General features: G+C 41.8%; 3 protein-coding genes across 5 annotated transcripts in view; 1 reads left to right on the forward strand and 2 right to left on the reverse strand.

Annotated features, from left to right (window-relative positions):
- The window catches only part of LOC125772032 (uncharacterized), a 28,377-nt gene extending 6,586 nt beyond the window's left edge, over positions 1–21,791 (reverse strand). Inside the window, exons 1-8 of one of the 3 annotated variants that reach the window (XM_049443307.1) lie at positions 21,372–21,791; positions 11,591–12,257; positions 11,369–11,496; positions 4,203–4,455; positions 3,686–4,123; positions 3,345–3,611; positions 1,756–1,878; positions 28–335 (exon numbers count right to left, since the gene is read on the reverse strand). In XM_049443307.1, the coding sequence (XP_049299264.1) occupies positions 28–335; positions 1,756–1,878; positions 3,345–3,611; positions 3,686–4,123; positions 4,203–4,455; positions 11,369–11,496; positions 11,591–11,806 (1,733 nt within the window). In that variant the 5' untranslated portion in view covers positions 11,807–12,257; positions 21,372–21,791. Of the gene's footprint in view, positions 1–27; positions 336–1,755; positions 1,879–2,045; positions 2,576–2,657; positions 3,168–3,344; positions 3,612–3,685; positions 4,124–4,202; positions 4,456–11,368; positions 11,497–11,590; positions 12,258–14,831; positions 15,008–21,371 lie in introns of those variants that run through there. The other 2 variants (XM_049443305.1, XM_049443308.1) reach the window with 2 other exon arrangements.
- Positions 21,792–22,057: 266 nt separating this feature from the next.
- LOC125772059 (dynein axonemal assembly factor 10) lies at positions 22,058–23,466 on the forward strand. The gene is made up of 3 exons (XM_049443392.1): positions 22,058–22,161; positions 22,219–23,174; positions 23,259–23,466. The coding sequence occupies exons 2-3, from the start codon at positions 22,273–22,275 to the stop codon at positions 23,464–23,466; spliced, it is 1,110 nt and encodes a 369-aa protein (XP_049299349.1). The 5' UTR covers positions 22,058–22,161; positions 22,219–22,272.
- On the reverse strand, positions 23,197–26,164 carry LOC125772042 (tetratricopeptide repeat protein 27). The gene is made up of 3 exons (XM_049443362.1): positions 26,020–26,164; positions 25,095–25,959; positions 23,197–25,023 (listed from the first exon to the last, which is right to left on the reverse strand). The coding sequence occupies exons 1-3, from the start codon at positions 26,054–26,056 to the stop codon at positions 23,559–23,561; spliced, it is 2,367 nt and encodes a 788-aa protein (XP_049299319.1). The 5' UTR covers positions 26,057–26,164; the 3' UTR covers positions 23,197–23,558.
- Positions 26,165–26,180: the final 16 nt, after the last annotated feature.

Consider the following 26,180-nt stretch of genomic DNA (forward strand, 5'->3'; position numbering starts at 1 on the left):
GGAGGGATTTCAAACATTCTAATTTACCGGAATGGATCGATCGGTGGGTTGGTAACCTGCGCAAACAGTTGCTTGAAGTATTCGTACGGTAATGGTTGGAAGGCCGACAGACAAGCAAGCGGCGCATCGTTACCCATTGAACCCAACGCTTCCTTCTTGTTCTTGATCATCGGCAACAGCAGCATATGAATTGTCTCCGTTGTGTAGCCATACAGCTGCAGACGTGGATCCAGAATTCCTTTCTTCTCTACCAACTGATTGTCACCATTGCCGTTGGTGTCGGCAGTTCCATTTGTTTTTGTGACTGATTCGCGACGAATTTCATCCATTGTGATCTGAAAGAAGTGATTTACATTTACATTAAACAATCACGTTCGACTGAGGTAGCAACAGTGTAATACAACAAAAGCAAAACACACTGAACACAGCCAGGAATTAGAAAACCTAGAAAAAAGTGGTATTTAAAAACAGAAGGTTTAATAAATAGAACACACATTTTTATACATAAAACTAGCGCTTACATTACTAAAGCATATATTTTAATTTAACACAAACAATTGCTATCCAACTTTTAACAAAAAAAAAACATTTAAGAATAATGCAACAAACAATAAAAACATGCAAAATTAAACGAATCAAACATAAACATAGCAAAAATAGCGAAGCAAACGTTCATTTGGAACTTTCTTGTTATACTCTATCATAATTAAGAAGCGACGAATGATCCCGGACTGATACGGGTAAAATGTATACAGCAGCCAACCAAATGCGAAATAATAATAAAAAGCCCATTTAAAAAGCATAAAGCATAATTAAGTTGCACGTCGAGCACACTCAGTAATCACGAAGGGCTATTACTGATTGTTTTATAATCCACTTACCATCTATAGTGTCGTGATGATTGTTGCAAAGGCGACGATTGTTTAATTTTCATAGTTGTGTAGAGCATTTGCATTCGAATTTGTTGCATTGGCATTCAATAATAAAATTACATGAAGGAGAGATGGTTGTGATAAGTGACCATTATTGTTAACATAACCGAACGTATCCCGCATTAATGTTTATTGATGACATGAATTTATGTGTGAATCGATGTGCAAAAGGTTTCAAAAGTAAAAGTACCAAAAAAAACCACAGAAATGATCATCAAACAAACATAAACAAACAAACGACGACAAGATAATCAATACACAAATAAATCACCAATTACAGTCGATTGATAATAAGGTGGGCAAGTACAGTTTTTTTTTGCGAGGGATGAAGAATATTTGTAAGTCGCCAAACGACGCAGAGAGAAAGAGAGAGAAAGAGAAAAGAAAATAAGTTTTACAGATTAGTAAGAGTGCCGAATTGTTTCCATGAAAATGGTTATGTCACTTATCAGAGGAAGAAGATTTTCGACGGAACATGAAAAACCCAATTCGTGAGCATGAATGACACAATGTTAGTTGATGCTAATTACCACACAATGATCCAGAACTATGAATTAATACTAGGATACAAAATGAAAAATTGACGTGTTTAAATGATACAATAAGAAACAGCAACTAAAGCTGAACTGCATGGTTTTCTCTTGGTAATACGTCCTGGGTTGAATAAAAATAACACGCCTATGCTTAACAAACATTTAAAAAACGTATTTTCTTTCGTAGCCAGCCGTCATCCGTAAGATGCTTCCTAGACAATTCCCCTTCGTGCACCGCACTGAAAGTACACAAAAAACCCCGTAAAAGTAAGCCGCATATTTGTGCCTACCTGTTGCTTCAGCCATTCGCTATGCGGGCGAGACTTGGCAATTTCCGATTTCAGCTCGATGTCCTGAATAAGCGCCTTCTGCTCCGTGTCCACCAGCAGCATACGACCCGGCTTCAAGCGGCTCTGTATATATTAGACGATGAACGCGCATTCACAAGGATTCACACACCGATCATACGACCATCACAACATTTCGTCCGAATTTACACCATCGAAACGAATTGGACGGTGGTAAGATTTGTTCGAAAGTGTTGCAATTGTTTGAGGTTATTAAATTATTTTCAATTTACGTGAAATCCAGCAAATGTGTGTTTAGCGTTACAATTCGGGAACCCGTTAACGTCAGCCGCCGTCGTTGACATCGAGGATGCCAATTGTGCACGTGGAATTGAGCAGTAAGTAGGAGATAGAGAGAGTCGTATGCGATGCGATTTTTCAAGGGAAAAGAATAGGGAAACATTGGTATGATTAGAACAGTTGTTGACTATTTCTTTAGAAAAAAAGGAAGCATCAGTTTGCATATCGAAAAGGTAACGGAAGCAGAATATTGCCTTTGTTTTTTTTGCATGATGGTGATCCTGACACTACTGTTTTTTTTCCTTCGAATCAAATGAATGGCTGGCTAGACGAGTATTAGCGACACACGCAATCTCTTTTAATGATGGATGTTTTGCTTTGCACTGTGAACGTGTTTTTTGGTTCCTATAGCGCTATTATGTGTTTTGTTTTGTGTGTGTATGCGATTGTATGCGCGCAACAGACGGTACGAAGATGAAGGAAGGAAACGCGATAGTGACGATCTCGGACGAAACTTGGTTAACTTGAATAATAAGAAGAAGAGAAAAAACATACAAGACTAGAAATGAAAAATGCCTTAAGAGCTAACGGGTGAGAAGCATTACCGCTCACTTGTCCCGGGACATTCCCAACGACTAAACGGGACTTTGGAAGACTTGGAATCCACCGGATACCACCAGGGAACAGAGACGAGCGCGAGAGAACCCAGCCACACATACATCCACCCCGTTCGTTTTCCACACACACGGAAGTATTTACGCACATTCGCAGTATTATTTCCTTTCCCCATTTGGGTTGTCTATGGAAAATACTTTTTTTTTTGGTTCTATGTGGCTCTGAGCGTATTAGACGTCCATGTTTGGATAACAGTGTCCATGGTACGTTGCATAATTTGTTACTATGTCTCTGTTTCGAAGGCCAATTATCACTTTTTCGGTTAGTGCCATTCTTGGACATTTTTGCTCACTATTATGCTCATCGCTGTAATCGATGGTGATGAAACCGATAACAATCGTTGAAAAAATGATTCGATGGCGTCAAACTATCCCCCGGAGTCAGTTGTTACATTCCGCCGTTGATATGAACTTCTCCGGTCCACATCAGTCGGGTATTCCTCTTCTCAGGGAGCTTCAGTCGCTTGACGGTGGTATGGGTACGATTGTTTGGCGCGTGTGTGTGGAGATGGTGGTGGTGGTGATGATGGTGGAGGCTTTATTCGATTTGTATTTATGAGAGCATGTTTTAAACGAATCTACAAAAAGAAAAACCGCATAAGTACACAATGATTCTACCTTTAGCGTAACATCTTTGGGATCTACGTCGTAAACGCCGACTTCCGAAGCCATGATGAGCAGGTTGTCCCTGGTCACGTAAAAGCGGGACGGACGCAAACCATTACGATCAAGAATGGCACCGATGTAACGCCCGTCGGTAAAGGATATCAGTGCTGGACCGTCCCACGGTTCCATCACACACGCTGACCAGTGATAGAAGTCACGCTTTTCCTGCGACATGGTACGATCGTTCTGCCATGCTTCCGGTACCATCGTCATGACAGCCTATAACAGAGTAACAACAAAGAAAAACACACATAAAACATCCATCGCACTTTAATTCGGCGGTGTTAGCTTACTTCCGGAAGCGATCGATTTCCAACTTGAGTCAAAAATTCAAGCACGCAGTCACACGAACCGGAATCGGATAGGTTGGGCTCGACAACCGGATAGAGCTTCTTCAGCTCGTCACCGTATTGCTCACTCTTCATAACACCTTCGCGAGCCTTCATCAGGTTCACATTACCACGGAGCGTATTGATTTCACCATTGTGAGCCAACACACGCAACGGATGAGCCCGCTCCCAGGACGGGAAAGTGTTGGTGCTGAAGCGTGTGTGCACCAGTGCCAGATAGGTGAGAAAATCGGGATTCTTCAAATCAAGATAGTACTCCCACAGCTGGTCCGACGTGAACAGACCTTTGTAAACGATCGTTTTCGGCGAAAGTGAGCAAATGTAGAACCGACGGCCTGGGCGCTGCAGCTCGTGCGTGGCACGCTTGCGCAAAATGAAGACCTATCGAGAGAGAAAAAAAAAACAAAATGACCCTTAGTACATTGCGCTAGATCTTATCAATTATACTAGCTTTACTTACATGTCGCTTAAACGTTTCCTCGTCCACGTCGGCAGTAACGAACACCTGACGGGATAATGGTTCACTTTTGCGTGCTACTGCACCGACTGCCTCCTGATTGGTGGGAACATTACGCCAGTAGATCACCTGTATTCCGAGGCTTTCGGCCAGGGAGTTAAACTCCTTTTCTGCTTCCTCGTGCGATGTCTTGTCCAGATAGAAGATACCCGTCGCGTAACGGCCAAACGCGGGAAGATCGATGCCTTGAGAAGCCCTGTTGCAATAAAACGCAAACGATAAACGTAAATATAGAATTAGTTCGATTCATTTCATACAATTTTCATTATTGAACATTGGAGAAAAAATATAGTCTTCAAGCTTTCTTTATGATAACAGTCACACCATCGGGAATCTATGAAAATAATCAAAAACAATGTGCTACTGACGTCATGAAATGTTCATCGGCGATTAGTTCTTCTTGAGCAAATGCAGTCTCTCTATCTATGCAGCTTGCATCATAGTTATCAACTGTTAAAGTACAAGTTGTTATTGATCTGTTGTATTTACAAAAGCACCACATGAGAGACTGAACAAATGCATAACAATTGACGCAAATGACCACCCTCTTTCTCTTTGCACCAATGGTACAGTAATGTACAGCTCATCATATGCATCACACGTTTAACTTGTACGTGAAATGAAACAATCTGCACCCGAACACACACCCTTCCTTTACAAACGAATGTAATCTCTGATGTGTCACGGTCATATTTTACATTTTTGTCAGCCTTTTGTGTTCTGAAACACGTAACCACCATTTCATGTACGTTGATGAAGTTATCTTTTTGAAAATTTCCAATTACTTTATCTCATTTTCCGAAGGAGATACTATGAGATAGCTAAGACATGCAATTTATTTGTACATTAACTCGATGAACATGATGTTTGAGAGTAATATTTCTTTGAAGAAATAAAAATTCTGAGGTTAGGAAGCCGGTCTACGTGTCGCACTCATATAATAAAGGGTAACATGGAATGGAATATCTGTACTATTTATTGAGAAATGAAGTCTTCTTCTATCTGTGAGACAGTTCGTTGGTAAGGTATTATTCTCTTACTAATACACTGTATTTACATTCGAAGATCTCCTCGAGATATTCAAGACCAAACCGAAAGTAACTTTGCAAATTTACGATAAATAAGTTGTACAAATTGTACAGGGTACTATGCCAAAACTGGAGATTTCAACTTGAAGACGACGAACGTTTCGAACAACCGAACATACAATATCATATATTTAAAATTTTTATATTCCTACCCTTTTCAGAAATTAATCAAATATTTGAAATGTGTGTCACAATTCACTTACGGCCAGAATTCACCGGAATTTTGAACCCTTTTTTCTATGAATCAACTTAACCGATCTTCCATCGAATTTCCGCTGATACTGGTAATCTTACACGCCTCGCCTCAAGCTATGTTGAAATTTATCAAAATAATTAGCCAACAATAAAACCGTTTCTATGTAGCTGAACGGGTCATCCGAGCACCGGTTCCGAGCGGTTAAAGACAAGCGGCATTTCATTCAGCTCGTTCCCCCGTTCTCTTATCATAATCACTGCTGCTGGTTACGACACTATTGCGTTGGATGCTTTTTTTTGTTGTTACACTCTCTCCCCAAGGAAACCTCTTGTCTACTTTCTTGCACGACTTTGATGCGTGAACTTGAAATCTCTTGAAATAGGATCCTGAAACGGGAGATTCGATGTTGTTTTTCTTCCGAAGTATTTTTCGAATTGGAATTTGGAGCATGAATCACTTGACACACTCATGTTTGGCGACCCAACATCTTACTCTAGATTAAAAACAGTGAAGTTATAATTGGGACCCAAGCAAAAACTTCACTGTGGAGAAAGATCACAAGCAAGTGGCGTGCAGGAATTGATACATTCTCTCGTGATCATTTCGTTATCGAGTGAAGTGATCATTATCACCAGTATCTGCCGCTACTGTGCAGTCGGCACTGTACGACACATGTAGATTGCCTTCGTTACCGATAGTCTAGGCGGACGACATTGGAATGACCTTGTCCTTCCTTTCTCATGGAGTAGGTGTACGGGTATGGGCCCATCAGCGGCACCAAGTGCCTTTGACGAGAAAACTACAATGAAAACTCAGGCTTGCATACCATCATCCGCCAAAATAAACGACGAGGCCGCAATATGTCTCTCGTTGGAAATCGAGTATGCTAATCAATGGCTGACGGAAGAGCGCGTTGTTTCAAGCAATTGACACCTTGCGTTAATGTAACAGAGTGTCTGGAGTGAATTCTACTAGACCATTCCCAGCAAAATATGCTGCCAATTAACGATCGGTTGTGAAATTACGTGCGTCATATAATTATGCATGCCGAGTCGTAAGAATGATTTTAGTAAACAAAGAACAGCTATTTTCAATCTACACAAATACAAATACGCAGATATTTACATAGCTCATTTGTTACAGAATACCTTTTATAAAAAATTGAAGTGATTTATAGCAGTTCATTGTTTCATGTATAATCCTATATACCCAATATATACTATAATAGTGAACCAAGGAGATCTGTGGAGATCCGCGTTTATCGTATCCCTTCGCAATTTCGCAATTTATACATTAAATGTAGAGAGTCGACTTTCTTCTTTGCTCACAATGTATTCAACATTTCGAGTGTGGAATTTACAAAAATTACAATAAATAGGTATATTGCTTGGAATTAGAAGTCATTATCAACCATTGTAAACTTAACTGGATGCACATTGTGCTATAAATTCACGCATATCCATGAATCCGCGTATATCAAGATATAGAGAACTGCGTATCTCGGGAACTTGCCTGCACATGCTAATGCGCACCAAAGTGCAATAGAAACATCTCAGACTAACGACCCTCGTATTGTCGTCAGCATCATCCTACACTCTGTTGTATTGCTTTTTCGTCTTGCAATATTGTGAAAGAGGCAAACGATTCGTTGCTCCGAAAATTAAATGTTGTGACATGTCGCACCAAAATCGACACCCCCAACGATGACATCTCCTTGACGATGGACGAAAAACAGCTTTTATCTGCGTAGAAGTGCTAACAACATGGACGTAACAATTATGAACCTGTTCTTCTGGACTAACAAAGTTATTTTGAATATGCGAACGAATATTACTTTGTTTGCAAGAATTTGTGGGAATGATTTCAACATGTCTACCGACACACAAAATGTCAACTGTAATTGTAATGTGACATTAAAAAAGTTGGTTATACTTTTTTTGGATTGCACCTATCTGCACCTCAGAAATTGCACCCTACTTTACATATAGTGAGTGACGAGTAAAAAACAAAACACAAAAATTAAACATCAAGCGATCTTCATTTGCGTTCTTGATATACTTTCATTCGTTTTCATTCATATGCCCGAAAGCCCAAGAGATCTCGCGCCGCCGACGATAAGAAATTAGCCCGACCGGCGGCAGCAATAGAGATTCGGTTTGAGCGACACCGGGTAATAACAATAAAAAAAACTGCGACATCGGGAAGACGCAAATGCGCGATCACGCGCTACGTGCGTGATTCTGATTGCCGTCCTCTGTGTGCTCAGGCAGTTGGCTGCTCGTGCATTCATAAACTCGGCGGAAAGGGGCTTCATTGGGAGGTGGTGTGTTTTCGTCCAATGTATGGCAGAACATACTCAAAACCACCTCTCTACGGGGACGCGTTTAATTTGTGTGTTTCTATTGTATTATTTGGTTATATATTTCACACAATTCTAAAAACATGATCGTTGTAGGTAGAACGCAAAGGCAGCGAAAAAAACTACAAAGCGTTTATATTCTAGAATTCCTTTTCTATTTGTCTTTACTTAAACCTAAATGATAAACAAACTTTTTAAAAATTTCCGTTTCTGTTCAAAATGTACATTTTAATTGATAAAATCTTCCTTCTAACTGAAAAAAACAATATCTCGTCACTAAAAGTGTTGCGGTAGCGTGTTTTAAATAAACTCATGTGAAACGTATGAAAACGTGTGAACCGTAAACGTGTTAGAAGTTAAATAAATAATACACAAACACACAACCACAAAGCATGTCATTTAGAACATGTGGGCGATCGAGCAACGGGTAGTAATTATTTGTTCAAAACACACCATGCAAAAGATGAAAATAACAACATAACATTTGAAATCCGCTAGGAATGATGAAAACGAAAAATAACTTCACTCGGCAGCAAAAAAAATCGTTGAAAAACACGACACCCAACCCCTCGCGGGTTGGACAGTTGATTACACCCCACACACCCTCTTGCGTTTTCCTTCTTGCAAGGATTATAGAATAGATGGTTCCGCACATTTGTCGAGGGGCGAAAGGTAATTATAGTTAAAAATATTTAGTCTTAAAACCGTGCGCCGTCAGCTGAACGTGATCGTCTTGTGTCTGCAAAACGTGTACCCACACAACCATCCGTTGTGGTTGTTGTTTTGCGTCTAGGAAAGATGTAATACACCACAATCTTAGAAAGGCTTGATCATCTGCTGATTAAAGTATTATTCGTTGATTTAACTTCAAAACAACAAAAAATGTGCTGCTGTGAGCAATTGAAGAAGAAAAAAAACACATTGGCTCAAGCTTCTATTTCCGACTGTGCGCGCACTGCCAATTGAAGCAATGAAATGATGCCGACTGGCATCTCTTGGCACGTGCTCTAGAGGGAGCAAAGTACCATTAAAAACATTTCGTTCTAATTAATGGCAAGATTTGGTCGAATCAAGTGATTTCCATGTTGGCAGTGATCTGCAATAGAAAGAACACTAGAAACACCAAATGGCAGATGGTTAAGAAGAAAAGAGAACTTCTACTGTAATGCGTCTAGTGTCTAATGGCTATTGTGAACTATTTATTATTGGTTGGTTACATTTCCTACGTCGAATGATGCAATATTGCTTCAAATTTGTTAATTTTTCCATCTGAGTCGTTTTAAATCGAGCTGCGATTGCTTTCCTATTTTTATTGCGTTGTTTTCTTCCGTTTAGTCTATTTGCACAACAGACAAACCAATAAGCAAAACAATCAACAGACGCTTGTTCAAACCGAGACAAATCTATCACGTTCTTATCAATCAATCATTTGCCCATTTTGGTTTGACCACTTAAATGGTACCGACGTCAGGCTATAGATGAAGTCCATCTTATTAGGCACAATCTGTCAAAACCTTTTTTTGCTTATCAAGTTTCTGTCTGTCTAGTCCAATTATGATTGCGATGATTATCGTAAGCTCTATCGAGCATAATGCAATACAACTCAAATGATTTTTTGGAAATTATACTACCTATGTATATTTCTACCTTTTATTTTGTCCATTTATCTACGCCCATCTCCCATCACTTAGTAAACAAAACACTTTTTAATGCGAAAACATGTTAGCCAACAGGGGCACGTGTTATTTTTTCTTATTTCATCCTGAAAATCCATCTGTGCACGATTTAAAAATAAGATTTTTTTTGCAAACACAATGATATTTGTTTTGACGCTACGAAAACAAAATCCTTGAACCTTGGCGTGATACGAACGATTTAAGTTTAACGACATTATTTGTCGACCTACCATGTGAGAAAACGATTGGACAAAAGGGATAAAAATAAAATGAAACAAAAAAATCCACACTGATTAGCAGAAAAATCTTATCAAAACATAGGATATCAACAGAAGGTTATTTAACCATAAGTTTCGTTGATTTTTTTGAAACTTTTTAAAATTAAAAATAAAATGGTTCACTCGTCTTCATTAGCTCGAGTTAAAACGGTTCGTAACCTTCAACCGGAAGCAAACCCGAACCACGCAGCGCATTCTTTGCAATATTCATCAATGTCACACAGCTAGAAAATACACAAAATTCGTTTCAACCCACGGATGAAAAGTCAACTTGCGTCAGTTGACTACTTTCGGTGTATATACATAGTCACACAAGCATCCTTCAGGATTTGAATGAGACAAAAACAAAACCCAAAGTAACATGCCCGACCCCATCAATAGACAGAGCACGTGCGATAATAATCAGCAAACCTAAATTATTAGGAACCTTCGATACTGCCAACCAAGGATCCACAATATGCCGGTATCATATTAACATTTAATCGAATTAAATCCTATCGAATGACCGACGGCCATGTATTAGTGGGGCACAGCGGAGAAATAGAGAGGATGCTGTACGTAGCACAGACGAGATGAAAAGAGTATGAGGACAACACCACTGATTAAGTGCGAATCATGGATAAAATTAATTGCATCGCTAAGTTGATGGTGGTTTTGCTACTAAATACTCAGAGCAATGTCATTAGAAGGCGAACGACATCGAATTAGTTGAATGCGGCTTTACTATCGGAGTTTATCGTCAGCTAAGGACTGTCATCGCTTGTAAAATGACGGCTGTAGGAGTATAGTAGTTGCCACCAGTAAAGAATAAATTAAATAAAAGTGGTGGGCTTAGCGAACATTTGTTTTAACATTTTCTGATGTGGTTCAGAATTCGCATAGCACGACGGAACATACAGAAAAACCGGTCGTATGGAAGAGGAACTCCATTAAGGAACTCTGTCTACAAGATACCGGTGTAATTGGAGCAAGAATCCACTGATGACAGTTGACACATACAAACATTCAAGGTTAAAGTAGTAAACTTAATTAACGCAGCATGTAATGATTTAATCATCCTGTACAAGGACAATCGAACCCCTTTTCAAGCAGACAAGATACAATCTGCACAAAGTGCTTCCAACTGTCGGTGCTCGAGTAAACCTATATTCTCCTCCAAGAGATGACAAAATTCCTTATCCAGCTTGGCAAAAACTTCACACGAGGTAATAAAAATTCCCCTCGTTCTAAAATCCCACTCAAACCGGTATGGATGGAACGTGACCGGGTCATTGCGCAAGAGACAAATAAATTCCGCATCATACTTGTACAACCCTGACTAACATGGGACAGGAATTCACAACACTGTGCACCGCATACGACGCAATAAGTCGCGACGGATGTCGGTTGGAAGACGCTGTACATGAATTACCATCTAACTACTGTTTGGCGTACTGCACTACTGACGAGAACACAAGCGAAGCTTAAAGATCGGAGCGACGCGTGTGGCGCCATCAAATAACAAATACTTACAGCTCCTTGGCATACAGCTGATGAGGAATCGAAGTGCAAACACCTGCACCATCGCCGGTATCGTTATCACAGGCGCACGCACCTCGATGGTTCATGCGTATGGCAAGAGTTTGAGCATCGCGTAAGATCTGAGAAAAAGACGAAGAAGAAGGTACGAGAATGAGGTATGAGTGTGGAAAAACAAAATAAAAAGGTGTTAGTATTGATCGAGTCACAACATACCTTATGGTTCGGTTTTCCTTCGATCGACACAATGAATCCAACGCCACAGGCTTCGTGCTCGTTCTGTGGATCGTAAAGCCCTTGAGCGGCGGGAGTATCCCAGTCCATCTGCATCTTGGGCATCTCGTCGCTTTCGGTAGATCGTTGGGCCAGCTCATCCGAAACGGCGACATTGTTGATTACTTCATACGTACACTCATTGTTGGGTGGGGCCATTCTAAACGGCAAGTTAGATTAAATGTGTACGAATAGTGCTTTAAGCGACTTGTTTCAATAACGTTCAATCACTATTCTGATGCAAATTCAATTCACTGACACACTAGAACCGCACAACTATAATGCGCTACAGTTCTCGATGCACTTGAAATACCAACAAATTTCACTTACACTAATTGGTTAAATGTTTTTTATAATGTTTATGACGAAGATATTCTTAGTATACTCTACTGACACTAACAGAACACGACACTGACAGTTCAACAGACTGATGTACTAGGTACAATGGTACACTTGATATACTGAGCTTCAAGTACACTACGAAGTCTATCGAACATACACTATGTCCAAGCACAGTATTGTGACTATGAGACTACACCACAGCAGTAACTAACGGAAGACTGAGGATGTTGAGTAAGATGATAGATGCTCGAGATTAATGCGTTGTATGCTGAAATAAAGAAATAAAAACAAGAACAAAACGCTCATTAAAAATTTAGATTTAACCTTCCTTAAATAACTCTAGTCATCAATTAAGCCACGATGACCCATCCAGAACTCTGGATCATGCATTCCGGGAGTGACAAATGAAAGTTCAAATAAATCACCCCACAAAATATTGTCCCTTTCCGTAAGTGAAATTAATGGCTCATTAGCAGGATCATTAGCTCCGGTCTGACCAATGGTTCAGAGCATTCGCTGGCACTGAACCAGCCAGCGAAGTTGATCCGATTAAGTGACCAAGTGCGCTAAACGTACGAGGAAAAGGTACTTTGCCCCAGATTCGATCGTGCTATTCTCGGACGACAGCAGGATCCTGTGCTCGAGAGGGTACTTGTTGGGGAGGTTATCATCGACACCGCGCGTAATTATTCCCTTCTTTCACGGGTCAGCTGTAACAGCGCCATCAGTGGCATTGAAAGAAGCACGTGCCGATAAGGATCCGAATGGCGCTCAGCTCGTGCAACGTTTAGTAAGACTTGCATTTAGAGGGTTTACTCTCAAAGGGCTAGCAGAGCGAAGGCGGAAGTTTACCGCCAATCAACGTACGGAACTGCTGATAAACTAAGGGACGTCGTGGGAGCGAAAGAAAAATTGAAATAACTACTATAAACATACTGGTTTGAGTATTTGAACGGTGACACAATCATCGCTTATAAAAGATCAACATTCACAGCTTGCAACAAAACATAGTTTAATACGCTTTTAAAGGTTTAAAGTTTTAATAAATTAATTTTGCATTCCATACATTGTGTAACGCGCAAAACAGTAATAAATATTTTTTATTGAAATGTGTTTATTTCTCGTTATAAAGCGTGGTGCAGAGAATGTAGACGCTACTTCAGGGCATTTATTTAAACAGCACTTCACTATACTCGCCGGCAAAAGGAAGAAAGTCTAAATAGTAAGCAATTATTTACATTTCTACAGCAGCCAAGCAAACAGCACAATGCGACCAACCACATATGCGAACCCAATAAACAAAACGTGCAGACCTACGTGGCGACACGCTTGGAAAACTGCATAACTGCATTCACCGTTTTGCCGTTAGAAAATGGTACTCCAACTAACGGCATGCTCTAGCGTGCTAAATAATGTTATTTTAGCAACGTCAATACTTGTGTCAATAAACGTAAGATCGTCTCTAACTCTCTATTCGCAGTGAAAGGTAGTCGATCGACAGTATTTAATACATTGCGTGTTTTCGCTCATATTCACTTTCAAGAAGCATAATATCATTACAATGCGGTTTATAGTTGCTGAATTGTGCTTTGATAAATTACCTCTCAACCCTAATGGAAAATTCCAAACATATTTTAAACACATCCCCGCTCTTCTTCCTTCCCTTCCTGCACTGATACGACGCGGTGCATGAAGGCTAACAAATGGCGTAATAAAAGTATTAAATTTATCGCAATGATATCATGTTTCGTTCTTTCCTCTGCAACCCTACCGTCCCATGGTAGGGAAAATACGATTAATACATACACTCACACACATTCACAATCACTTTAACGCATTCGTACGATGGTTTGTTTGTCTTTTTCTTCTACACGACGTATTGTATGTGCAGCACAATTTCAACCCTGACCCACACATACACACATCCCACAAAAACCAATTGCATCAACAGACCAACCACGGTAGGCAAGTAAAGCATTTTTGATAAGAAAATAGCGCGACAACATCTCGTGCTGTCGTGGTATTGCCCTTAGTCATGCATGAAACCAATTCGTAGGGCAAAGTTTGTTGGATAGCAATGGTTAACTATTATTCTCAGTAGTTATTCACTACTTTATTTACTAGAGCAACATTAAAGTATTGGCAACATATAAAACAATGATCTGCTATCAGATATTTCACAATCATACTGCCAAAGACGCCATACATGATGTAGTTACGCTCACAGTGTAACTTTTATTGGTACCGCTCAACAAGGGTGGGGACCAAAGTCCAGCGCATCCAACCATAAGCCGGCCGGTTCCAACGAGTTGCTGCGCATTCGTCAACCGTTCATCGACGCAATTCACGCGTACAGTGGTTAAAAATGTGCAAAACGTGCGATACATACCAAAGGGGGGATAAAATTACAACCATCAGCGTCAATACAACTACCAACTACCGAGAGAGAATCTATTACAGAACCAACGTTCCGATAGCTCCTCATTGGGGATATGCATGTGTCTTCCTGCACGCAACACCCTTCATAAGCAAAGTTTCGTGACGACTTCACTCAGCACGACTGTTCGAATAATTCACCCTCACGGGCTAACGAAATCTATTTCCGTCCGCGAAACAAACACACATGTGCTCTCATTCCTCGTTTTCCATTTTTCTCGGTAGATCACTTCTGAAGGTCTTCCAATTAGCGTAGGTCTTGGAGAATCATTCTTCAATTTGGAATCGTGAAAGGGAAGTGATCCTGAGCGCGAGAAGCGCTTACGAAGGAGATTTTTAGACCACAACTTAACCACACACCGGACATGATCCAATTTCTCTTATACACACTGCCGTTCACACTTACTTGCAAAAGAGACAACCGGAATTAAACGCTACACTAAACCTTTAGCTCTGGCAGAAACAGAGGAGCATAAACCGGAGTCCGTATAGAATCACACGTGTGTACTCGCGAACAGCGTCAGAAGAGCGAACACAACCGTCAAGTTCGAGTGTTGCCAGTGAACAATGGTGTCGAATGCGTGCTACATCTTGAGCAACCGCATCGTCGTATTCCGGCGCGTACGCGAGAGCTGGGGATTCTATTATCACGACCGCTCGATCCGTCGGCGGGGCCGATAAGTGGCCCGAGAGAAAGAGAGAACGTCGCCGACCGGTTTGCCATTGCAGCGTCACTACTGATCAGCCGCTAAGCAGCACAAATCGTGCAGGTCGGTCAGTCGGGTGGGCAATGCGATCGTGAGAAGCACGAGACTATACCCGTGGTTGATGCACTGGTCTAGTCGTGGTACGCGTGAAATACATTTGATGTTAACATCAGTTTGAACTTCTCAATATCAGAATCCAATTTACATTTAATTTTGTTGAATTTTATGAGACTATTTGAAATCATAGCAAGTACAGAGAACAAGAAAATAATACCTGATTCATCAATTTTCTTCAACCTTCGCACATGGTAAATAACTGTGCGATAACCTTCGTTGCATGGCCGTTGAACTTCCCAACACCCTGGAAAGTCAGAACGAAGTTGTTCAACGGGCGACCGGCTAGAAGCAACGCGCTTCTTCACTCACCTCAAGAAAAACCGGTCTACACACCTGCGGTGAGAGGAGGAAATGCAGACAAATCATCAGAATTAGACCACGACGAGATGAAGTGAAGATGAGTGCTCTTTTTCCTCGTAAAAGTGATTTTACCGCATCTTCTACATGTGCAATACATGGTGATGATGATTTGAATTCTCTATTTTAAGTAACATCCACGCCTAATACTGCCGCGACACGTCAGTAGCCAGAAGGCCATTGCAATGGCTAGTCGCACAGTATTTCTCGTCTAGACAAGTCTCAATTCTGGCACGCTCAACGGCGAAAGGAGCGAAAAGTGCCGGCCGGCCGGCAAAGAAGCCGGTTCAACCAGTTCGACCCCGGCGTACGAGCGACATTACATACGGCAGCATAAACGGTTCAACTGATGCGTTTGTCATTTCGCCACGAGAGGAATTTTAAAGTGCAAAAGAAGCGAGAAGCTTCCTCACAAAACATCATTTTTTGTTTCGCTTCAATAGTGTTAACACAGAACCTGTATCTCCAAGCCCGAAGAAAGGGCAGGTGCGATAAAATACAAAAGTATATGCCTTCTATAGTAATAGAATAGCATCAATATACCCAAGAATAGTCTTGAATATTTGTGAATTTGGGAAGTGATCGCGATCGTCATAAAAATTATCGATTTTCAACTAGGTCAGATATGGTACGTAAATTTCGCACGTGTCTGTTAATTGCTCAATTCGAAAACATTCCACATTTGCAAAACGAGCTGATATTTCATAACCATGTGAAAATATTACGAAGAAAAAATCTGTCCTAAGTTTGATAGTTCGCTACCACGATAATAGTGTGCCATCGTTGAGTTATACTCGAATTTTAGTACGTTCACTATTTTCCTTCTATCGATCCAAAAATATTCCTAAACGATGTAACTTATTTTCTATCTCCAATTGCGCATCCACAACCGTCACGCTTGATGGAATCGGGTTTAATCAACTCCTATGCGCCCTTCCTTCCTGTAACGTGCATCTCCGGTACACGAGGAATGTCCCCGCTTCGCAAATTGTGTCGTTTCTCGCCTTGGTCATGGATGGTAAATTGAACTCGCGTATAGCTCTATCACAAACGTGCGACGTGTACGATACACGTATGGCAGGGTGATGTAGGTTGGGCGGAATGATATCTATACGACTAACAGATTTGTTTGCACAAACTTATGCAATTTTCATTCCGTAGTACTCGGGACAAAACGACATCGATAGTGCATTGGAAAGGCACGTAATACTACTACTATCGTCAGCAGTGCGCGCCATGTGATAATTCAAACTGCGTAGATTCTGAATGATGTTCCGCGAGGTGGATTCATGTCAGAAGTAACAATTGTGCGGTATTTACGATAGGAAATTATGTGAACTACAATTACTCAAGCGAATAGCTGGATCAACCTACAAAGAAAATAAAACAGTTATTGTAAATTAACATTTTGTTAAAAAAACCATTAAAACGCTCACAAGAAGCATTAAATTGCCTTACCAAATGAAGATCCAAAGACATTTAGCATTGAATATGGCAGGCCAGCGCAGTCCAACCTAATATACATCTTTGTCCAATTGCGAGAAGTCGTAAATTTATCGCACGGATCTAAATTTTTGACAATTTTCTTTATCATCTCATTCTTGTCGGTACTGGCAATCAAATAATCAATTCTTTCCCATACTCAGCTGCATGTGACTGCGTTAGGATAATTGATATGACATTGGAACGCTTCCCTGCTTTCGACCGTTATAGACAAGTGAGTTCAAACAATTTGCATAACGTTACTAACTCACAGCTTTCCAGACATACCAACATTTCATATAATCAAGCATTTAGCTAAACACTTAAACCTAGTTACACCTGTCTGCCCGTTGGATCAATAAATCGCGCACCGTTCGGTCGGTCGGTAGACGACGTCGGAATAATTTATATCGCACCCAGACTCAGACGAGACATCAAATCTTAATACGCGACGCAACAAACATAACACTGTTTGGCTTCTGAAGTTCGTTAACCTCCGGATTGGCACAGCGTAGCAACATACACACATTGGCACAATTTCATTATTGGCCCTTTGCCAATCGATCGCTTCCTTCGGTGACACAAAAAAAGAAAACTAAAGGTATGGAAAAATTCAACAAAAAGGCATAAAATAAATCGAAAATTCCAAAAAACCTTACTGCTCAGCCAGCTGGGGGCACATTTTCTCTAACATTGCCAACATTGCAACACATGCTGTGACTGTTTCATGATTCTGTTCACGTTTTTGTAACGTGCACGCAGCTCTTCTCAAGATGTTGGCCTCAAGGAGGACATCAAGGGAATAACTATTGTCCTGCAGCCACTCAGCGCCATGTCAAGGTTAGCTGGCGGTCATGCTGTACAATTAAAAGCTTAGGAACTTGTCCACAGACAAGGCAGAACAGGGGAAGAAATATAAAGACGATTGGACTCTGCTCTTGTCTATGTCTTTTGCACATTGTGATTTGAAGAATACAAGTTTTTGCTCGTAATTTTGTTTATTGCTTTTCGCATGCAAAATATTCCCTCTCTATCGAACCTGTTCATGGTGGACAATCGCGCAGTGGGGTAGAGTGATGAAGACTATGGGCGGTTAAAAGATTTATTACATCTTCAAAGTAACTTACACACTGCATATAAGGCGACGATCGTAAAGTATGCATACATTGCTGAGTCTGCGCGAATAAGAGCTATAATCGCTGTTTTGTTTATTCTTTAATTTTTGCCTTTCACAGGTTGTCTAGAATATGTTTACATATCAAATGTCTTACAGCTTTAACAGCCACTGATGTTCGGTATGAATACTGCTTTTTTCTGACTTTTTTCTATTATTCGGCGCTACAACCACTACGACGATCGCTCCAGTGATCCTCCAAGACAGAACCGTGTATCAAATCTCATCCAGAACGTATGCAGGACTGACTACACTGCTACGGATAGGTAAATAAAGTCAAAGGAATGCTAGAAATGGTAGATCCAAGACCTCTTGAGGTTGTAGTGCCACAAAAGAAGAAGACAACTGTTAGGAGATGTGGGACTGCCGTAAGAGTGATTCAAACCGTCAGAGCATAAAAGAACCGTAAACTAATTATGTCTATTTCCATCAGCGAATGCCAGTATCTCCAAGTCGCTATGTCGAAGAGTAGATCCATAATTATATTTTCCAGACCCAATGGAGGCAGCAAAAGGCCCTGAGAATTTTCAATCCTCGTGGTATGTGACGTTGATCAGCTTGACGAGGAGCGTTGTACTGGCCTTGAAGTTAACGGAGAGCTGAGAATATTGGACTGGTTGACCCTCTAACTCTTCCAAATTCTGCCAGTTCTGGTGAAGAACTGATCAGTGGTTGATTTCCCATTTCAGAAGAAGCTGTTAATAGTTTCTAACTATCTCTTCTAATGTTGCAACTCCATTTTTGATCAGTTCAGTAACCATTGTCGGTACCTAATGTCTATAGGTGCAGCAAAAATGCAATTTGGAGAGAGATATTGCTAATCGAAACCCAAGATAAAAACGAAATATGAGATAAAACAATATCAGAAGGACAAGACATTTGGCTGTAAGGATCATTTTCAATATTCATCAATTAAGATATCCTTAGGGCCATATCTCAAGCGATATTCTCAAAATACGTGTCAATTTGAGTGAATGTCTCAAGTTATCTATTAATGACGCAAATCGCTTTCTTTTCTATGGCACAATATCTTTACCGTCTTTATCTTTACCGTGCGTAACAGAGAAAAGACCGTCAGGGAAGTACGGATGCATACAAAATAGCTAACATGTAATTTTTCCTAACTTATCATAAAGATGAGAGGCATGACCTATCTATATCACCTCTTCTGTACATCATCAAATTCCATGTTCTAACAGTACCAAAACCAAATAATTCCATCGGTTGTAATTATTTGGAATTGTGGCTGGAAGATTATTTCCGTCTCTTCAAATTGCAATGTTTGGCAGAAAAATACAGAAACTCCCACCATGCAAAGCTAAATAAAGTTCAACAGCTGATTTCTTATCAAAAAACAAAAATAAAAGTCCTGACATCCTGACACGTGAGCAGCAACATAGTAAGCATTGGATTCGTCTACAGAGGAATACATGAAAGCGTGGATGTTGTAAATTTCACAACTCCACCAAACAGATCCTCTCACAAATTGAGAGAGAATAACCGAAAAACATCTTATGAAAAGTGTACTTTTACTCAAAAGACATATCTTTAATGTTGCGTTGAAATGTTCGCAAACTTTTTAATGTTTAAACTTAGGATTATCCAAAATTACATTGAATACTCACAAAAATTTCCGTATGACACTCTATAAAAACTTCTAGAACATTCCATAATGTTTGTATTCCTTTGTGGCGAAAAGAGAAACCTCTTTCGCGTCCCACGGGACAGAGATTCCGGCGTTGCCCTTTTACCAACACCCTCTTTTCTGTTGTTGTTCTGCATAGGACGTATGCACTTACACACGCACAAAACCAATAAACCCTTCAACTCTCCCAGTATATTCCCAGTATGAATATCATACCAAATCCCCTTTACCCTTAATTATCGATCGGGTTGCCTTCGCGGGAGTCTCTTCAAGGGCAAACCCTGGGTTGAGAGGAAAATTGCCGGCTGAAGCACGTCCGCGAAACAACTTTCCATTTGCCATTCTGTGCGGATTGTCGCGCGGAAGCAACCATGTGGTGGAAGCAAACGTTTTCTGCTTCCAACTCGCGAAGCAGGAAGGAAATATCGATTGATTTGGGAGGGGGAGAAAAAAAATAACAACAACACTCCACAGACGTCACAGGAGCACGAACACACAAAACCACTCGCCAATACGCACGCACTACTGATAGCGGAAAATTGGTCTCGTGACTGGAAAAAATCGACCGCTGGAAGTGGAAAATTTGCGGGACTTCTAGCAGTTGGAAAGCTTCATGTAATATAATGATTTGCCGGAATGAAAATAGGAACCATAATGGCATCCGCTTTCCACACGTCTCTCAACAAAGAACTCCTGTGCTGAGGAAGATGTTTCCTGCCGGAAAAATGTAAGCGCCACTCGCGTGTGTGCTGATTATGTAATTACACACTTACGATATTATTACACACAGCACTACATATCACTACCAAATTTGTACGATGGAGTAAGAACTAGATTTAAACGGACTTTCAATAAACATGTGCCATCATATTCTACGGAAACGTTGCACATAACGCCAACTCTCCACTTCTACATTCGTCTACAATCAAAGTATGCTGCCGTGCAAGAAGAAAAGCGAGGTTATGGTTCCAACTACACGCACATTCAAGTAGGCGCTAGACGATTCCTTTTCCTCCAAAAGGACTCGCTAGTAAACGCGTTGCCTCTGGTCATGGAACGTCTTCGCTTGTTTTTCTTTACCGAAAAAGAGCCTCAAAAACAGCAGCAACACTTGCACTCCACACAGATCACACAGCACGAACACAAATCCGGGGAAAATAGGTAGGTATTCTTTAAAACTGCGTTTCACCATCATTTTCCGCTCGCTCGCGCTTGTTGAGAAGCAATTCTAAAAATAAGGAAATTTCAACGTGAAGCAAATAACTGCGTGAAAAGAAAAATGAAGACGGTGTGTAGAGAACGAATCGACCGCAAAGCATGCGACCTCACAACGCGACCACGAAAATGAACGAAACTAGCAAAAGCAACCTACACAGAAACAACATCTAGATATGATCCTTTTCCTGAAAACTCGTTATATTAGCAATGATATTATAAAACACTACAATTATTGATGTAACTAACCATGAACTAATTCCGGTATCCAAACTCGCGCGACGACCGGAACTTTATATCGCACACAACACCACTTTCTGCTCGATGCACCGGAATAGTTGCTGACTAGGAGCAGCTCGTCCTTTCGAGAAGAAATGTTTGTTAACAGCGGTGGTTATAGGTGTGAGTGTATGAAACGGTGTAATACGATAGTGCACGCAGCGTGCTATCGGCGGAAAATGATCACTTTTCCACGCACGATTTCGTACGAACAGAAGCCGAAGTGTTGCGAGGATGTTTGAAATCCTTAATTCGGTCACGTTTGCTTTCTGGCGGTCACTAGAATTCACACGGAAACCTTCACTTTGAAACACGAATGAGAACAGCTTTGCTGCGGTACGTCCTTTCCAACCAACTGACGGAACAAGAATGTGTATGTGCATAGAACGATGTTTGACCGTGTTCAGCGGCAACTGAGATGCAGGTTAGATAAAGCTGAAAGCTGTGTTTACACGTGTGCGCAATACATTCGCGAGAAAGAACCGAGACATGTGGGATATTTTTACGAAATGTCCATTGGAATATATTCTAAAAAAGTTATTACAGTAATGATTTTTATTGATCATGTTTTACGGTACATTTTGATCGTGTAAAACATCGGAAAAGCGGAAAAACATCTTGTTTTATTCTGCTACGCATCCATAGTCGTGTATACTCCGCTTGCATACGTCCCAGAATGTGACCAACAAAACGCTCACTGTGCATCACTACCACGTTCAAACGTGTGTTTATTTACAAATCCTAGCAACGACGGTTACCGGTAGCTAACTGCGTTTGATATTTTCACCAAAAAAAGGTACATCTTACTTTTTTCTAGATCTTTCGTCGTTCTACGTCCAGCTAGCATGAACTGCACCATTGCCTCGCAGCCATGGATTCCGTTCAGATGATATCGCACATAGAAAAATCGCTCAACTATTCGGTGTACGACGTGAAATGGATTCCCTGTACAGCCAAGTTCGTGGTAGTTGGTTCGAAACCGAAAGGCACGGGAACAGTGCAAATTTACGAACTAAACCGTGGCACACTCGATCTAGTCAGAGAGACGGAAAAGGATAAGTCGATCAAATGTTGCTCGTTCGGTGCATCCAAGCTTCGTACCGAGCTTCTTGCGGTCGGTGATTTTGCTGGCAAGTTAACGATTTACGATCTGGACCGGCTTGATGCGCCCGTGTATGAGGTAAACGCTCATGAAGGAATCATCAACACACTCGATGCAATCGGTGGTTCGACGGTAAACTGTGGAGCGCCGGAAATCGTTACAGGTGGGCGTGACGGTACGGTGAAGGTATGGGATCCAAGGCAACCGAACGATCCGGTGGCGAACATATGTCCGGCGAGCAGGAATCTGGACGAACGACGCGACTGTTGGGCGGTTGGGTTTGGAGATTCGTACAATCCGGTGGAACGATTAGTTTGCTCCGGGTACGATAACGGTGACCTGAAGCTGATCGACCTGCGCAACTTGAAACTACGCTGGGAAACGAACGTCAAGAATGGTATCTGTTCGGTTGAGTTCGATCGGAAGGATATACGCATGAACAAGCTGGCCGTAAGCACGCTGGAGGGTGGCTTGTTCGTGTACGATATGCGGACGCAACATTCGGAGAAAGGATTCGCCTCGGTGAGGGAGAAAACCGTTGGCCAATCGCTCGGTACGAATGGTGTGATCAGTGGAGCCAAATCGACCGTTTGGACTGTGAAGCATCTGCCACAGAATAGGGATATTTTTGTCACCGGAGGTGGATCAGGAAACGTTCGCATATGGCTTTAGTAAGTAGACCACACACACACATACACCATCCAGCGGGTTGATAAGGCAATTCGACACAATATTTATTTGCATACCCATTTTAGTCACTATCCGGAGAAACGAACCAAAACATTAGCCGATGGAGAAGAGCAAGGTGTAGCCGGATCGTTGGAGATGCTTCATGCTACCACTCTTTCCACGCAACCTGTACACACGTTTGACTGGAGCCCCGATCGACAAGGTTTGGCTGTGTGCGGATCGTTCGATCAGACCGTGCGTGTGTTGATTACTACCAACCTGAACTTACATTAAATAAAGTCCTTTTGTGGCGGAAAATCAAAAGTAAAACTAAATCAAACTGTTGCTCGCTTAGCGATTAAAAGAAGAACACACACACACATTCTTTAAGCATCCATTGCTTGTTTCAGCTCGATCGTAAGCTTGTCAACCAAGTCCTGCAGCTTATTCAGCGGTTCGGCACACACAGGCCAAGCTTCAGCGTTGGCCGAACGTAAGCACGCCTGTCCAGTTAACCGGGCGGAGCCAAGTTGGGCCCGTAACGGTACAAGTCGCGTTCCATCAGCTTTACCATCCACGAACGCCTTCAAGCTACGCTCGCAAAGGTCCACGCACAGGTTCACCACGGTGGAACAGCTTTCAGGTGCTTTCGACCACTGGCTGTTCGATTGCGTGTATGCTCGGTAGGCGTTCTGTAGCTTGTGGCAGCGTTTCAACAAATCCGCATCTTCCAACTCTGCGGCCAACTCGTACAGGTAGCCATTGTTGGGCTGCTGAGCACAGGCGTGTGCAAGCAAATTAAGTGCTTTCTGCTTCAACCGGCTGCATGACGTTCCATCGGCATCCTGGTCACCCAACAAGATCGCTCGTACAATGATTTCCAGCACTTCCTTATCGTAGTAGCGATCCTTCAGCGTTAGCAGCTGTTCGTAAGCATTTAGTGCGTCAGCAAAATTACGCGTATCGACACAGACAAGCAGATAGTTTTCCCAAACCTTCCAGTTGCTGAAGTTACACTTGAGCGCTTCCTGCAGCACTTTATGCGCCCGGGGCTTTTCCCCAAGCATGATGTACGCTTTGGCGAGATTGTTCCACGGTTCGAACCCGTGATTCTCGAAGGACGTATACAACCGATAGGCATAGGCAGCCTCTTGCCAGCGCTCGAGCTGAAGTGCTGCATATCCCAGCCGTAGCAATGTCGGTTCCTGCAGACAGTTGATTTCAATCGATCGTCGCAGATGCTCGATCGCTGATGCATAATCTTTGCGCACGAAGTAGTAATTACCCCAGTGCCTTTGTGCGCTGGCGCTTGTTCCGTTGGATAAATCCCAAGCCTGTCGATAGCATTCGACATCATCCGTGGCATCTCCGAGCATACAGTACAATCGCACCGTGGGCCCATTGCGTTCTATCAGCTCTTTTATGACGATCGCAGCAAGATGACGCATCTCCAGTATGGTGTGGCACTCGATCACATTTTCCCAGCTTTGCACCTCTTCATATATGGCAAGTGCGCCCTTAATCATACCGAGACTAACCATCACATCGGCTAGCTTTTCCTTCATCTGCCAGTAGGAAATGGGCCAAGAGCTAAATACAAGTGGGAGACGATCGGCGATTGGAATGGCTGTTTCATAATCGGGAGCATAGAACTGTTGTATTAGTTCCTCAATCTGTCGCAAAGACCGGTCGACAGTGCGCTTGTGAGTGGCTTCTATCGAAGCATTCATGAAGAGGGTGGCCACACGTGTTGCCCAAGGTCCGAACCGTTGATACACGAGCGAAGTAATGTAGGGTTGTATCTCTTCCAACGTCAATTGTTCTTTTGGCTGTGTAACGTACAGGAAGTATCTAATGGAGAAAAAAACGAAACATACACACAAAATTATTCGTTTTCATGCAAAAACAAAAACTATACTTACAACTTCCCAAGCACTATGTTCTGCACCAGTGCAGGCAGCTGGAGGTCTTCGTTCTCGTGGTCATTCAAAAATTTAACCTTTTCCAGACGTACTTCATCTTCCAGCTTCAGAATCGGTGGTAATTTCATGTACCCGTGTGTTTCCATGGCATCCGGCAACCCCAATTCGCTGACACCTTCCAGCCGCAGCGTCAGCTGGGGCAGTGGAGTCTGTTGAAACTTTGTGCGCACACCTAATACTCCCTCCACCGAAAGCTTTACATTCGAAAGCGTTTCAAGCTTCTGCAGCCATTGTTCCAACTTGGTAATGCGCTTGAATTGAACGAATCCAAACATAATTTCTAGATAAATTTCGACTTTTATCGCCTGCTCAGCTGTAGAAAGGGCCGTCTCGAGTGCAACCACGTTTGCATTGAATCGTTCGTACAGGTCATGCGTAAGGTCATCAATGCATCGCTGATGTAGTAGCAAATACCGCTGATACCAGAGCCGCAAGCAATATCCGGATGGGGTGGATTTGTTCGGCTCAATATCTTCATGAAGCAAGCGGTCAAATATCCTCTTGCAAACCAATAAACAATCGGCACGCACTACATTTACGTTCAGTTCTTCTCCGTCCGATATAAGTTGCGCACGGCTGTCGGAGGTTTGCAACGCTGATTGGTTGTGTTTTTCTCGTGGACCGAGAAAATTGTACTGCAAAAATGCGACTAAGCTACCAATGGCCAGATGTAGCAGTTCCTCATTTGTAGCATCCGTTTGGTGTATTTTGTCGGAGAGGACATCGTTAAAAGTGGCAGACTCCAGTAGTACGTTCAGCTCAGTTTTAAGCAAATGTGCAATGAACCGGCCGGATGGTTCAGGGGCTGCAAGCAATGGAAAGATTTAAGTAAACAGTAAAGAAAAGGATATTATCACGCACTTACCATTGGGCTGTTTCAATGTTTCAAGCAGAGAATCCATCGTGAATTGATTTGGATATTTATTTCAGGCTAAACATGTGGGAAACCAGCTCGCGAAATGTGTTTACGGCCTGATGACAGATGGCATTTCAAATCTTTCCAAACAAATCGCGCTGCATAATGGT

Source organism: Anopheles funestus, chromosome 3RL (genome assembly GCF_943734845.2).
Source record: "Anopheles funestus chromosome 3RL, idAnoFuneDA-416_04, whole genome shotgun sequence".
In the NCBI taxonomy this organism is placed as follows: domain Eukaryota; kingdom Metazoa; phylum Arthropoda; class Insecta; order Diptera; family Culicidae; genus Anopheles; species Anopheles funestus.